This window comes from Sturnira hondurensis, unplaced genomic scaffold, assembly GCF_014824575.4.
Source record: "Sturnira hondurensis isolate 20B ecotype Veracruz unplaced genomic scaffold, ASM1482457v3 Scaffold0004068, whole genome shotgun sequence".
Classification (NCBI taxonomy): Eukaryota; Metazoa; Chordata; class Mammalia; order Chiroptera; family Phyllostomidae; genus Sturnira; species Sturnira hondurensis.
Window position 1 is genome coordinate 9,178 of NW_028076699.1, and position 15,975 is coordinate 25,152.

The 15,975-nt window shown below is 36.0% G+C and overlaps 1 protein-coding gene across 1 annotated transcript in view; it reads right to left on the reverse strand.

Moving 5' to 3' along the window:
* Positions 1-849: 849 nt before the first annotated feature.
* HOOK1 (hook microtubule tethering protein 1) overlaps positions 850-15,975 on the reverse strand; it is a 57,525-nt gene continuing 42,399 nt past the window's right edge. Inside the window, exons 17-22 of the mRNA XM_037043129.1 lie at positions 14,842-14,876; positions 14,240-14,322; positions 13,520-13,620; positions 11,236-11,337; positions 8,614-8,682; positions 850-4,513 (exon numbers count right to left, since the gene is read on the reverse strand). Of these exons, the coding sequence (XP_036899024.1) occupies positions 4,343-4,513; positions 8,614-8,682; positions 11,236-11,337; positions 13,520-13,620; positions 14,240-14,322; positions 14,842-14,876 (561 nt within the window). The 3' untranslated portion in view covers positions 850-4,342. The remainder of the gene's footprint in view (positions 4,514-8,613; positions 8,683-11,235; positions 11,338-13,519; positions 13,621-14,239; positions 14,323-14,841; positions 14,877-15,975) is intronic.

A 15,975-nucleotide genomic window follows, 5' to 3' on the forward strand; every position in this document is an offset into this window, starting at 1 on the left:
AAGGCTGGTCATGGCAAGGGCCATGGCTTTTTGACCCCCTTGAGAGAAAAAGCCATGCTGGCCCTTTTCCTCCACAGGAATCAGTAGTCTGTGAATGTCTCTCCCCTATCCACAATGTCTCGGACCCCATGAGTCGGGGTCTGCAATCAACTTACAAAGGAGTGCCCACAAGACTATCAGTAAGGTTTCTTTCTCAAAAGAAATCTTACAGGCAAGAAGGGGCTGGACAGAAGTATTCAAAGTCATGAAAGGCAAGGACCTACATCTAAGGTTACTCTATCGAGCAAAACTTTCATTTAGAATGGAAGGGCAGATAAAGTGCTTCCCAGATAAGGTCAAATTAAAGGAGTTCATCATCATCCAGCCCTTATTATGTGAAATGTTAAAGGGACTTATCTAAAAAAAACCCAGCAAAATCAAAACTATGAACAGTAAAATGACAAAAGACACAACTATCACCAACCAAACCTAAAAAAACAAAAACGAAAACAAACTAAGCAAACAACTAGAACGGAAACAGAATCATAAAAATGGAGATCACATTGAGGATTATCAGCAGGGAGGGGGAAGGGGAGAATGGGGGAAGAGTACAGGAAATAAAAAGATAAATAGTAAGTACAAAATAGACGGGGAGGTTAAGAATAATATAGGAAATGGAGAGCCAAAAACTTGTATGTATGAACCAAGGACAGGAAGTGGGGCGGGATGCTGGTGGGAGGGGGTATGGAGGAGTATAAAGGGGAGAAGAAAAATGGGATAACTGTAATAGCACAATCAATAAAATATATTTTAAAAATAAATAAAGCAGCAAATAAACGTGCACTCGTACCTACTAATAATACATCGTAATTATCACACAGATTTGGAAAGTTTATTTACTTAGAACACTTTACAACTTATTAAACTGTTATTGGACAATCATTTATTTAAAATATCCTAAATACAAAAATAAATCAAACATTGCTTCTATTTTTCAAATGTCAAAGTCTTTTCCATAGAAAATAGAAAAAAACTTTAGAAACTAAATATTACAATTAAGCTACATCAAGTTGCTTTTTTTATCATTACCCAATGACATACTCATTTGCTTTTTTAGAGAGAGGAAGGGAGAGAGAGAAACATCAATGAGAGAGAAGCATCAAACGGTTGCCTTCATAGCACCCAGACCAGGGATGTGTGCCGAGGCTGGGGAAGCGGAGGGCCAGACCAGGGATGAACCCAAAATCCAGGTATGTGTCCTGACTGGGAATTGAACCCACAGGGGTTCGATTATGGTATGATGCTCCAACCACTGAGCCACACTGGCCAGGGCAAGCTACATCAAGTTTTATAACTGCACATCATTTTCTTTTGTGGTTCTGCTTTAGTGCTTTACAAATTTCCACACTACTTCTTTGCAATGTACAGGTTCACAATAAGAATGAATGCATACAACTGTATACACACATTTTACAGAGGAATGATTATTGTTAAATGTACACAGAGAACCTGAAATGGTGGTATTGTGCACTAAAAGCCACCCCATAGAGTCACATGTGCCACTACACAGACACAGGTAGAGATGTACAAGCATTAGCCAACATTCTGGTTAGCACTCCAGTTATCCAAGATGACATCATAATGAGGGATGCCCAGTTTAATGTTTCTAGACAACACATTGATTCTTAACCTATTGGTTCTATTAATTCTAAATCAGTTCAACAGCCTTATTCACTGAAAAAATACCGTGAAACTGAAGTATTTTTCAATACATTAAGTTAATCTCAGGATAAACATCATTGTCATATATACACACTTTTTCTTTTAAAAAAATATTAGTTTTACAGAAAATGCTCAAAATTAAAGATTATTTCCAAATTAGTCTGTGGTTTTACTTTGTTATCACTGGGACATGTAACAACTTGCCACAGATACCATAGATAAATGCTCAAGTTTTCTTCCCCGGTATATACACTTAAACATCATGGGTAACCCAGACATGTATAGCTCATGGTTTATAGGAAATATTCATAATGCTTTACCACCCACAGGGTGTCAATCTCACTATATTAACCAGATGTGGAAATGAGTCTCACTTCTGGCCAGTTCCTGAATTTCCATATGATTAACCACAATAATACAGAACTTTAAATTACATGAGTCTTGTATAAACACTGATATATGAAGCAATTTAAACTTTCTTCCTATCACCTGGAAAAGTAGTAAATCACAAAATTGATTTTTCTCTATTAAGAAAAGAGTCTAGTTTTAGGTCTTATTCAGAAATTGCATGGAGTATTTAGAAATTCCAAGTATAATAATCTAAAATGTAGGAGCAATTGAACTGTGAAAATACTAATTTATTGAAACTGTTGTTTTACAATAAATTCCTTTAAAAGGGAGCTTGAGGAGCCTGGAAAATATCAATTATAAGCAAGTAGTAAATACCAAAGGAGCTCATGTTTTACATTGACCAAAATATACCAGAATGCCATAATATTTAGAAAATTTTATAAGCATGCTAAAATATTTTCGAAGGCTTATTTCACAGGCAAGCAGAGACTACAAGGATGTATGAAAATGCAAACAATCGATACATTTGCAAATGTACTGAAAAAAGACATCAAAACCTAAGAGGTAGTCAACAGAAGTAACCCTGATAAAAAACAAACTATCCTCACAGATACACCCTAATCTCAGAAATTTAAATATAGTAGGAAATTCTTGTATTTTCAGTAATTTAAAAAATTTACTGACAGAGAATCTAAAAACCAAGAATCTAAATGAGTAACACTGTAAATGGAAACAATATTCATATTTTCGAGGAAATGTTAAGAATAAACTGTAGACCCAAGGAAGTCTTCAGCCTGCAGGCCAAATCCGACCTACCACTAGTTTTTGTAAAATAAAGTTCTACTGAAATATGACCATGCCTATTTGGTTTCCATATTGCGTATGGCTGCTGCTTTCATACTCACTTCACAGCAGAGCCGAGTACTTGCTACCGATCACAGAACCAACAACGTGTAAAGTAACTACTACCATAAGTCAGCTTTAAGGAATGCAAGAATGCTAGTTGGGTCACAGATCAATTCCGTTTTATAATGAAAGAGTCCTGACATTTTTCAGCTTTTTACTTTTGTGGTCTAACATCAAGGAGTATTTCAATGTTATTATAAAAAGACTTAGTACGGCACCGTCCAACAGAACTTTCTGCAACGATGGACATATTTTGTATCTGCACTGTCCAACACTATAGCCATTAGCCAATGTGCCTCCCGAGCAGTTGGACTGTGGCTGGTGCAACCAAGGGACTTAATTTTAATCAATTTAATCAAATTTGCTACGTGTGGCTACAATATTGAACAGCACATTTTACTCAAATTAAAATGCCAAAGTGTAACTCTCAAAAAGTTAGAAAGGAACACCTTTGAAAATAAAGAGCTTCAACCAGAAACGAACTGAACACCATAAACACAGCCTGAGACAGACTGCTTATTGGTAAACTGATTCCAAATTGTGACATCACTGCACCATCTCTTCCCAGTGAAGAGGCAAATGAATTACAGTGTTTTTAGCAGAAACCCTGATAATTTAATGCTTAAAAGCAAAATAAATTCTAATCTTCATTAATTATATTAAAGAGCATATGGAGGTTTCACACAAAGTATATTTTTAGCTTATTTCACACCAGAAAGTCACCTCTTATAAAAATCAGTTGATTTCCTCACCTTTCGCATTTCAACCCTGCTGTGAATAAGCCCACAGAAGGTAGGTACACAGAAGTGTTACCACTTCTGAATCTGCAAAATTTCCAATTAGTTACTTTACTATGGCAAAGTCACTTCAACAGTCAAAACTTCCAAATGTTTTATCTTCCATTAGATGACAAAATGTATGCATTCAATGCCAGAACTTGATGCTGGAGGTATACTCTGTATACATCAAATAAAAGATATAACTGTTCACAGTCCTACATGTGCCTATCATAAGACTATTTTTATATGGACCCAACAATAAAATGAATATTTTAAAATTACTTATTACTGATTACATATTTCAAATTGACCAAGTTACTAACACAGATGAAAATATTAAGCTGAAATATACAAAGTCAATCAGAAAACAGAATACTCTCAAAACACAAATGTTTGAGAGGTATGCCTAATTAAATCTTCTAACTATTCAAATGCACTCTCTCAGAGGGACAGCTAATTCTATATTTTGTTTTCAAAGTCAGCCAGCAAAATTAAGTTCCTGCCTGTTGAACAGCTGGTATCCTATATCATAGATTTCTTTTTCAATCTGGTAGTCAGTTGGACAGAAAATACTTAAGGACACTTCTGTTTGTTTTCTTCTGAGTTTAATCAGTCGTCGTAGCGGGAACTTTAACAGAGAGGTTTCTCCGGGTGCTGGTAATGTGCCGTTGCTGCGCTAAGAAGGAGCGTGCAGGAGGACAGGCACCAGGGTCTTTGCAAGCTCCACTGCTGCTCAGAAGTCTAGACTCCATCCCCAGTTTCTGAAATGCTAGACTCTGAACAAGAACAAATAAACACATAAAAAAACTATTTAGAGTTAGAGTTTAAAGTGCTTTTCACATACATAAAGTCATTTCATCCTCAAAACAATCCTACTGGTGTTTTTCTCATTTTTTATGGAAAAGAATAAGGGCACAGAAGCTAATTAATCTGCACATGGTAATGCTGGTAAGAAGCAAAAAACAAGGGCATGAAACCCAGTTTCTCTATTTTAAGTCACTAAGTACAGAATCATTAAAAACAGTAGTTTAAAAAATATTCTAGAATTAACTTAAATTAAAACAATAAAAAAGGCTCCAAAGCAAATTTATGTGTTTGGGCCATCACTCCACCTGCTGTGAGCAGACAGAACAAAACAGAAAGGCTTTGGTCAATGGTTATTGAAGTGGGATCTCTGGTTAATATTAGCACCACTGGGAATTTGTTTAAAAATGCTAATTCTGCCTGCAGATTCTACCCAGACCTATGAATAAGAAGCTCTGCAAGTGAGTCCAATAATCTGTATTTTAACAAGTCTCCTGATGCATGCGAAAGTTTGAGAACCACAGTATAGTTAAAATTTACTATGATTTACCTACATATTTATTCTTGACCAAATGACTGTCGTTGTGGCTGTTGGGTTTCTTAGCAAGGGAAATAATTCCTTCTCTCTAAGGACAGCATAGCACAAGCTTACTGAATTTAGCATTAATAGTGATTAGTATAATAAAATCAAGTAGACTCTCAAAATGTATAGGTTGAAAAATGAATAATACATTATTTGGCTTTAATATCTTTAATGATTTATGTCTCAAAAGGCCACAGGAGAACAAGAAAACAACATGCAATCCTCGGTATTAACTGGGATGATTAATCCATGATGGAAGATTCTGGGAACATTTCACTCATAATTTCCTTCAAGACCTTGCTAAATTAAGCCTGATGTTATCAAACAGAGAAAGGAAGGAAAGAAAAAAAAACACAGAGGAAAAGTATGACAGCACAAAAGGGACAAAGCTTGTCTGAGCAAGGACAACCGGTTCTGTGCAGTGAAGCTCAGGGTTCACACACAGGAGTCTACAAGCAGATACTCTCTCACCGCAAAGCAGTAGAAGCTAAGGTAGAGACTGGCCGCACGATTATCTGTTCTAACTGGCTGAGATAACCCCAAAGAACCACATATATTATGAACTGCTTCTTTCCTCAAAAACATCCTATACATACTAAGGGTAAAAAAGTAAAATACATTTCAGATTATTTTATACTACTTTTCTCCTTGTTAGGACAATTATCAAAAGGTATTCCCTGAATTAAAAAAAAAAAAAAACATTAAAAGACACACAGAGGCTTTAGGGTAAGTTAAAACCAATACTGATTACTTAGAAGCACTTAATTTTGCATTACACAAATGTTCCTATTTCTTTTTCTTTTTTAAAACTTTATTTATTTTTTAACAGAAAAGAGAAGGAGAAAGAGGGAAAGAAACATCAATGTGTGGCTGTCTCTCACATACCCCTTACTTGGGGACCTGGCCCAAAACACAGGCATGTGCCCTAGACTGGGAATTGAACTGGCAACTCTTTGATTTGCAGGCTGGCACTCAACCACTGAGCCACACCAGCCAGGGCCAAATGTTCCTATTTCTAAACAAACCTTTTATGGACCACAAATGAAATATTTCAGCTCAAATAAGGCAATTTTAGAAGTGTTAATGAAGTATGGTATGTGTGCTTCATGTGCATTAATGAAAGGTCTATGAGTCATGGAATCAATTTACTGATTTTGAAAAGGTGAAAATCAACTAAACATATTAAACTAAAATACAGAATCAATTTGGATTATTACCAACATTGTTTGTTTTTAAATACATTTTATTGATTATGCTATTACAGTTGTCCCATTTTTCCCCCTTTGCCACCCTTCACCCAATAAGCCCCTTTCCCTCTGACAATCTCCACCCTTAATTCATGTCATAGCTTGTGCATACAGGTTCCTTGGCTACTCCACTTCCTATACTGTTCTAACATCCTCCTGTCTACTCTCTACCTACCAATTTGCACTTCTAAATCCTGGCACCTTTCCCCCATTCTTCCCCTGCCCCTTCCCAGCTGATAACCCCTGAAGTGATCTCCGTATCTATGACTGTGTTTCAGTTTTGCTTGTTTGCCTAGTTTGCTTTTAGATTCAATTGTTGATAGCTGTGAATTTCTTGCCATGTGAAGGTGCATAGTTTTGATCATCTTCTTTTTCTTAAATAAGTTCCTTTAATGTTTCATATAATATGGGCCTGGTGATGATGAACCCCTTTAGATTTACATTGTCTGGGAAGTACTTTATCGACCCTTCAATTCTAAATGATAGTTTTGCTGGGTACAGTAATCTAGATTATAGGTCCTTGCTCTTCATCACTTTGAATACTTCTTGCCAGTTCCTTCTAGCCTGCAAAGTTTCTTTTGAGAAATCAGTAGGTAACTCTGCTTTTTTCTCTTGCTGCTTTTAAGATTCTCTATCTTTAACCTTTGACATTTTAATTAGGATGTGTCTTGGTGTGGTCCTCTTTGTGGTCCATCTTGTTTGGACTCTCCATGCTTCCTTGACTTCTATGTCTATTTCTTTCACCAAATTAGGTTAAGTTTTCTTTATTTTTTCAAATAAGCTTTCAATTTCTTGCTCTTTCTCTTCTTTCAGCACCCTTATGATTCAAATGCTAGTACATTTGAAGCTGTCCCAGAGGCTCCTTAGCCTATTCTAGTATTTTTGGATTCTTTTTTTCTCCATGTTGTTCTGACTGAATTGTTTTCTTCCTTGTGTTCCAAATCATTGATTTGATGCTTGGTTTCCTCCACTCCACTGTTGGTTCCCTGTAAATTTTTCTTTCTTTCACTTACTATAACTTTCATTATTGCCTAGGTCTTTTTTATGCTGTTGAAGTACCCAATGAGTTCCTTGGGCATCCTAATGACCAGTGTTTTGAACTCTGCATTTGATAGACTGTTTATCTCCATTTTGTTTCATTCTTCTTCTAGAGTTTTGTTCTGTTCTTTCATTTCAGCCATATTTCTGTCTCCTCATTTGCGTATTCTGTCTTTGCTTCTACATATTACGTAGAGCTGTTTTGACTCCCTGTTTTAGTAGCATGGCCTATTATAAAAGTGCGCACAGGTAAGCTGGATGGGGTAGAGCCTCAGGTAATCACCAGGGTGAGGAAACCGTGGGAATCAGGTTAATGGAGTCTCAGATATGGTGTCCCCACTCTGTTGCTCTGTGTGGGGGAGGGTTCAGAAAGGGGGCAATGCCACTGTTTGGCCTCTGCAGCTTTGTCTAGGAGGAAGATGTCCCCTGGCACTTGTGCCAGTGCCAGACACTTCAGTTTCTCTCTGTATGCCACTGGTGCCCTGCCATGTACTACCCTGGGGCTGAAGCCCAGAGGGCATGAGTCTGCGTAAGTCCTAAGTCCACTGTGGGACTTTAAAAGGACATGCCTCAGAATCCCTCAGTTTCTTCTGCTCCCCAACCCCCACTGGTTTTTACAGCCAGAAGTTATGGGGATGTATGTTGCTGGCACTGGAACCCTGGGCTGCGTGGTCTGGTATGGGGTGGGATCTCTCTCCTGAGGTAACCCTCCAGATTTTTATCCACCACATGTGGGAGTGGGACCACCCATTCCGTGTCTCCATGTCTCTGCCTCTCCTACCTATCTCAATAAATGTGGCTTCTTTAATTCTTTCGCTTTTGGACTTCCATACACCTCAATTTTCTGACAATTCTGGGTGATATTTGTTTTGTAGCCATAATTCTTGCCGTGGCTGTGTGAAGAGGCAAGCGGTGTTTACCTGTGCCTGCATCGTGACCCTTGATATAACCAACATTTAAAAAAAACAGAATATGACAGAAAATAACCTGAGTGCAATGAACACAGGGTAACTTTTGTTTATATATATAATGTGTATATATTGATTCATGTGTTTATCAAACATTTTGACCAATAAAACCTACTTATTCGTCAAATATAATCTCTTTGGTCAAAAAATAGATTTTAGCCAAAATCTATTTATTAGTCAAAACATTTGATAAACACAGTTCTAAACACCCAATCATTAACCGAATTTCAACTCACCTTATTATACCAGGCAGAAACAATAAGTTTTTCTTCATAATCACGGAATTTTGCTACTTTACATTCACTCTGGAAAAAGATATGAACACTATTAAAATCCCCCAAATAACCCCAAGTGACTAAGAATACAATCATTTCTTCACATGTTTATTGGAGAATCTCATGAATGCATTTGTGGTATACAAAGTGTTCAAAGTGTAAACTGAAAAAGGGAGACCTGCGTGTACAACAGCCCGAAAGAGTAAGGTTGTGAGTAGTGAATCCTTATTTCAGAAACTTGACTAGTAAAATAGGTATCAGAAAACAACAGCAACAAAAGAAAAAACAAGAAACTACTGATTCTTATGTCACTGTCCTCCATGTCTAGAAAATGAAAAAACTTCTTTAGATAACAAAACACAGCTGCACCAACTGAGGAGTTAAAACTAAGGAGAAAGAGGGTATAATAAGAAATACCCCAGAAACTCCTCTACATCTTCTATAAAGCTTAGCATGAATTTGCATCTCTCAGTTCTTGATGACCTATATACTATATATACTAGAATGCCTGTGGCCATAGTTACAATGACACCTGGAGACTGACATCCATTTCTTAATTACTCTAATATAGCTAACTTTATAATTTTCTTGAGTACCAGAGAGAGTTGCATCATATAAAAATATAATCTGAAAACACCTGAATGTTCCCATAGGAAGACTCTGATAATAGAAAAAGCATGCAGGAAATGAGGGAGGTGAGACACCTTTCCTCTGGCTCAAACCACTCCAGGCAAACACCCCCAGGAAAGGTAGCTCATAGAACAACCCCAGGCCAGTTTTTTACTTTATTTTTCTCCCTTTTTACTTTTTTCAGTGTACAGATAAGTCCACACAAATTCAAGGCCCACGTGCTGTGACTTAACCGAAGTTTATCCTCAGAGCCCCAGAGTTAAAGGCACCACTCTGTCATCACATGTGTCAGGGAGCTCATGTCAAGCATCAACAGTGCTGTCCACTGTCATGGTTTTTACTGAGAGGTGAATAATAAGAGCCACTTAGATTTCAGATTCAGTCCACTATTTGACAGATGAGGAGACTGAGGACCAGAGAGGGAAGGTGACCACTTTAAGATAAGTTACCTGTAAAGCTGTAACCCAGGCCTCTGATTTATGTCGTATTTAATGGTGGGAGAACAGAGAGATAAGATACAGCCTCTGGCCTCAATTCACTCTGACATGGTTTAAAAAGAAAAACGATGCTACTGTGTGCTGAAGTCAGGAGTGTAAAGTACATGCAGTCACCATGGAGAGAAAGTTTTGCCTAAGGCACCCAGGGAAAGCTTTGTAGAGCAAGAGATGTTTGAGTTGGATCCTCAAGAATGAATAGCATCTCTTCAGGGCTTTCTATGCCAACAGATATGGCCTGAACAAGAACTTAAAGTGTACAGAGGCTGCTGTGTACTCTGGATGTTAAAGTCTTTAAATCTTTAAACCAAGTATTTTCCCCACAGCCCATATGTATTGATACTCCCTCAGAAATAACATGAAGAAAATGGTAAGTGAACATAACACGTTTCTTTGAAATAAAGCACTTCTAGTTGATTCAAATAGAAACCAACTATCAAGTAGGAGGATTTCAAGCAAGTATATAGACTTCAGCAGGGCTCAGCAATGACCCACGTGTCATTACGAGGAAGTATACACTGGCTTCAACAATAGCATTAAATCTCACCACAGTGTTAAAAACAGTAGTTTTGTAAAACACTTGCAGGGGAAACTACAACATGCCCAATTAATTATAAAAACCTAAGAATATACAGTTCTATGCTGACATACTTAGACTTCACCCAGCTCATAAAAACAATCACTGACACAAAAATAACTTTAAAATGTAAACACTCAGCTAACTAATGAGAACATGCTACTACCAACTAACTTTGCATAATTCATAACAGACTGGCACTTTACTCAAGGGCTTACTGGGACTTTGACACACTTCCATCTCTCAGGAATTCCACCTAATGAGTTTGTTTGGGTTCAGAAAAGAGATGAGATAAATTTGGTTAACTGAGAACAGTTCCCTACTTAAAAGGTAAACTTGGTTTCTTTCTTTCGTTGTTTTTCTGAATGAACTCTCATCCACATAATTTTTTAAACATATTTATTTATTTATTTATCTTTAGATGGGAAAGGAAGGGAAGGAGAGAGGGAGAGAAATATCAAGGTTGCCTCTTGTGGGTCCCCTGCTGGGAACTGGCCTGCAACCCAGGTATGTGCCCTGACTGGGAATCGAATCGCGATACTCTGGTTCGCAGGCCCACGCTCAATCCACTGAGCTACACCAGCCAGGAGGCTCCTCCACATAATTTTCAAAGGAGCGTGGTAGTGCAGTCCATTAAGAACTAAGTGGTATCCACATGACAGGCTGGTATAGAAGGAGAGAGATACATGCAGCAGGGTCCATAACCTGTGGAGAGACCAATCTCACGGGCTAGTGAGATGCTCTGCAATGACCACACAGAGTGCTAAGAATATTTCTACTTTCTTATGAAACTTGACCACTGATGGCTAATTCATGTCAGTAGTTAATTACCAGGATTACCCAGAATAATTAAGAACAGATGTGTAAATATGAAAGTATTACCTCCAGAATCTCGATTCTTCTCTCTTTCTCTGCCAACTGCTTTCTAAGTAGCATTATTTCAGCTGATGCTGGATTTAATTTGGGATCTAAAGTTTTTATTACCTGTTGAAAGAAAATATTACTCACTTTCCTTATCAAATGTTGATATTTAAGAACACAGACTATAAAATCAGTGTTAAGTGGAAAAATTATCCAGAAAGTGATCCAGAAGCTAACTATATAATGTCTTACAATTTAATCTGAATTGCAAGATAACTTATTCTATAGATAAGAAACAATAAAAATTCAGCATAAAAATGAAAAGATCACCAACCCCAAATCAAATTTACGTTCTCCAAGGTGCAGTAATTAGGGATAGTTATCTAGCCTTATCACACTGAGCACTGAGATCTTAAAGTAAGCCGTTCCACATTTATCTGACTTGAGCATTTTTTTAAAGTTAAAATGAATTCAATAATTACAGTGGAACTTGCTAATTATACAAACTAAGAGTGACACATACAAAATATTCTTAGCAACAACCTTTTTAAATATTATCTAGTTAAGTGTAGTAAATATATAACATCAATGTAATAGATATTGGTGATTTTGTCTTTAAACACTAGTGTGCCAATCACATTTATGTAAATTACTAAGAAATTAAGTAAAACTCAGATGTTTGAATGTAACATTGTTCTGAGACACTATACAGTCCTGGAAACTATATAATCAGCAGTATAACAGAAAATCAACTCAGAAATATCAGGAATAAGTTACAAGGAAAAACAAGTTTCGAACAATAGATGTAATTACAAACCCATTAAAATATTTAGAGATTTAATGAATTAGGAAAATTTCATATATAGTTACAGAAGTATAGAAAAAAGAGTAGAAAGGTAATATGCCTTACAATTTCTGAGATAATATATATTGGTAAATATCCACTGTTAAAAAAAACATACCAAAAGCTTAAAAGAAGCTGTCTCTGAGAACCTTCCTATACTTTGGATTTTTTACTATGGGCATTTATACATTGGTAACTGAGCAACCCTGAACTGTGGCATAGACTTCCTGGATGTTTACCAAGCCCTGCCTTTCTGGAAGTTGAGTGTGGCTATATGGCTGAATTCTTCCCTCTGGAGTGAGTGAAAGCAGTTTACACTATATCCAGGCTTGACTCATTACATACCTCCCACACAATCTATGCTCTTTCCTTCATCTACTAGCTAGACAATGTCAATGAACTTGGGAACTGTGTGTGGAAAAAGACAGAACCTCTGTCACCTTAGGACTGTGAATGACTGCATGGAGCAGTGCATCCCACACTGATGACTGGATTTCATGGGACCAAGAACTAAACGTCTATGTTGCTAAGCCTTAAGATCTGGGAGTTTATCTTTGCTGCAGGTGCTATTTATACCTTAATGAAGAGTATAAAAAACTGAAACACAAGAAGGGCAGATATTATCAGTATGTTTTTAATTTTAGACTGAGGGGAGGGGAGGGTGAAAGAGAGGGAGAGAAACATCAATGCATGGTTGCTTCTTATGCATCCCCAACTGGACACCTGTCCAGCAACCCAGGCTGGTGCCCTGACTGGGAATTGAACCAGCGACCCTTTGGTTCACAGGCCAGTGCTCAATCCACTGAGCCACACCAGCCAGGGCAAAATATTATCAATATTTTAAGGCTTCACTATAAAATTTTTTTTACTTAGGATATTTAGTATATTTTTAGTATGTTTAATATATTTAGTATTTTTTATTCAGTATATTGACATTTCTGAGAGAATGCTTACAGTTTTTTCAGAAAATATATAGTTTTCATGAAAATAAAAGATTTTGTGAGACTACTGCTACATTACTTAAAGTATAAAATTAAAATAAAAATAAGTAGTGTGGTGAACATTAGAATAATGTTTATTCTTTTAACTGTCTAAGCTAGCCTAAATGCTAAAATAATTTCAAACAAGTTTGAAAACCTAAATTTTTACAAAAGGCAAATATATCTTCATTAAAAAGCCAAGGACACCCTATATTATACTGGTCATTTCCTCTACTGAGGTCACTACAGTCAATGTTTAAACTGTTTCTATAAGCCATGTGTTCATTTTATCTGAGACTGAAGAGTGAGAGGGACAGACCACAGGTCTGACCTGGAAGGAAACAGGCCAGAAGCCGGACCAACAAGGCGGGTGATGAGAAGCAGGTGACATCAGAAAAGCAAGAGCAGTACAATCAAGGGGAACAGGCCCATGTAGCGCCCGAGTCACAGAAACTTGAGCTCTGTAAGACAAGTCACTCACATTTCTTGCTTTTTCTAAGTACATTTTATATCGTTCCTCCATTGCTTTCATGTCTTCATCTTTTTTCTGAAGAGCAGCTTCAAGTTCATTGATTTTTTGTGCTATAATTAAAAATGAAATGAAACATAACCAATTATTCCCCATTTAAAATACTCCATCCTTATATGCAAAAATATATTTATCGCATTTATAAGGACTGACAAGAGAATTTAAACCTTGTACCTATTCTTTATATTGAAATCTTATCTAAAACTTTTGAACTAGAACCAATATATCCTAAAACATTTCATATTATTTTTTCTTAAAAAAATCTATAATCTTCTTTATCTAGCTATTTCTTTCCTTTCTATCAAGTATAATGAGCAAATATACTTACAATATATATTATCTTACAATGTAAGCACAACCATCATGAGAAAAAATAAAGTGTTCTTTGAATATAATGTTTGAAGTTCATTTTAATCTGATTGAAATCATTATTTATATTTTCATAATATTAATTCTATTCCACTTCAAAATGTTTGATACTCCTACATATCAATCAGTTCATTAGACTTACTTTTTCTGCATTAAGATTAGATCATTTATTACTTAAATCACTAAAATTATCACAGAACTTATTTGCAATGTATGTATCTATGCTTTGACCAAAGACTCATGCACAGTTCTTGTCAAGAAAAAAGGGAAAGTCCTTAGATCCAGATTTTTATAAGTACCTACCATTCTGATTTACATCTGGCTGGAGATCTTCAATGAGCTCTTGTTTCTTCTGTAATTCTTCATGGACCTCTGTTAGTTTTTCCCTAAGCAGTGGAAATAAGAACAAGAAGCTCTGCGGCCAAACAGACCTAAGAATGAACACTGGCTTCTGCCACATAACGTTTGTGGACCATGGACAAGTCACTTTCTGTTCCTCACTTCCCTCACCTGTGAAATGGGAAGAATTCCTGCCAAGCACTATAGGGGTTACTGTGAGGATGTAAATGGCTGACACATGACAGGTGCCAGAGACATGAGATTTCTTTCTCTACCACCTCTGCTTCCTAACAGAAAGAAATATTTTATAACATCCCCCATTTCTGCGTAGTCTAGTTGTGATAGTTGCCAGCTTTGTAAACTCTTCAAATGGTATTAGTAATTGAAATGTGTAGAAGTTTGGGATCATTGAACCTTTTAGTATGTTTTTCTGTTTGCTCCTGGTCACAGTGATATCAATTGGCACCAGCTTGCTTTTATAAACAAAATCAGACAAAATATTAAGTTTAGATACATTTAAAACCCTTCCCCTCTCATATTTAAAATGAAGTATCAGTTTTACTTACATATGAGCTTCCAACTTCTGTTTTAGTTTGCTGGACTACAAAAATTAAAAACAGTTGCTGTAAAGTAAAGCTAAATTTTCCAGACATCAAAATCTCTTTACCTTCTTTTAAAGGTGTATTATTTAAAATTATAAATGAGTTGAAAATTTGTGATTATAATAATAAACTTTTAAAAACACAAGTTTAGGTATTTTTTCACTTCAAAGGGAAAGGAAAGGAAACAAAGAGTACAATACCAGAAAATATGTATTCATATTCCTGAACACAATGTAAATAAAATTTGAACTTGAAGACAAATAGAAAATGCAAGCTGAATGTGAGATATGGAGGAGTATCAAACACTTAAATGCCTAAAAAATTATTTATTTAAAATAAAATTTTTAAGATTTCAAGCCTTTAATAAAGAATGGACTTCAAGAACTAAGTTATCTTTATAATAAACCTTAATCATTATAAATGTAAGCAGTTTAATATTAACATCAATATGAAGAACTTAGATTGTGTTAAAAAATAAAGTTCAACACATAAAATTGCCTCTTTTAAAAAATGAGGAATTTAAATAGCAATAGTAGGTCGGTATCTATTTAATAGCTGCAGAGTTTAAAAATATATAATGTGAAGTATAATGTGGACACCAACACTATTTTTAAAAAATAAACTTAAAATCTTTAAAACACTGCAGTCCAAAATGTACTCCTCCAAATAGATCCTATTTTAAAATTATTCCCTAATGTGCCTTAACACTATATTTGTATTAGAAAGGTTACAATACCGTATATATGCACATATGAGATGCCGCCATGCATGAGACGATTTCTATTTTCCAAGCCCACAGGGAAAAAAGAAAAAAATCATATAAAGCATAAAAAAGACAGAAAGGAAACATAACCCTTTCAAGCTTCCTTTTCATCTCTTATTCTCCCCCATGAACACAGGTAGAACCACCTAACATTCCATCTGATCAATATCTACCTAACACACAATTAGCCCTATCTTTCTGTTGTTGTTTTTAAGCCCTCCCTCAATTATTACTTCTTTTCTCCTGTTTATATAGAAATCAAACTATAGGAACATTGCTAAGTACATTTAGGCTGTTTGATCTCTTCTGGGTCCTCTTATTTCTGCCCTCACAAT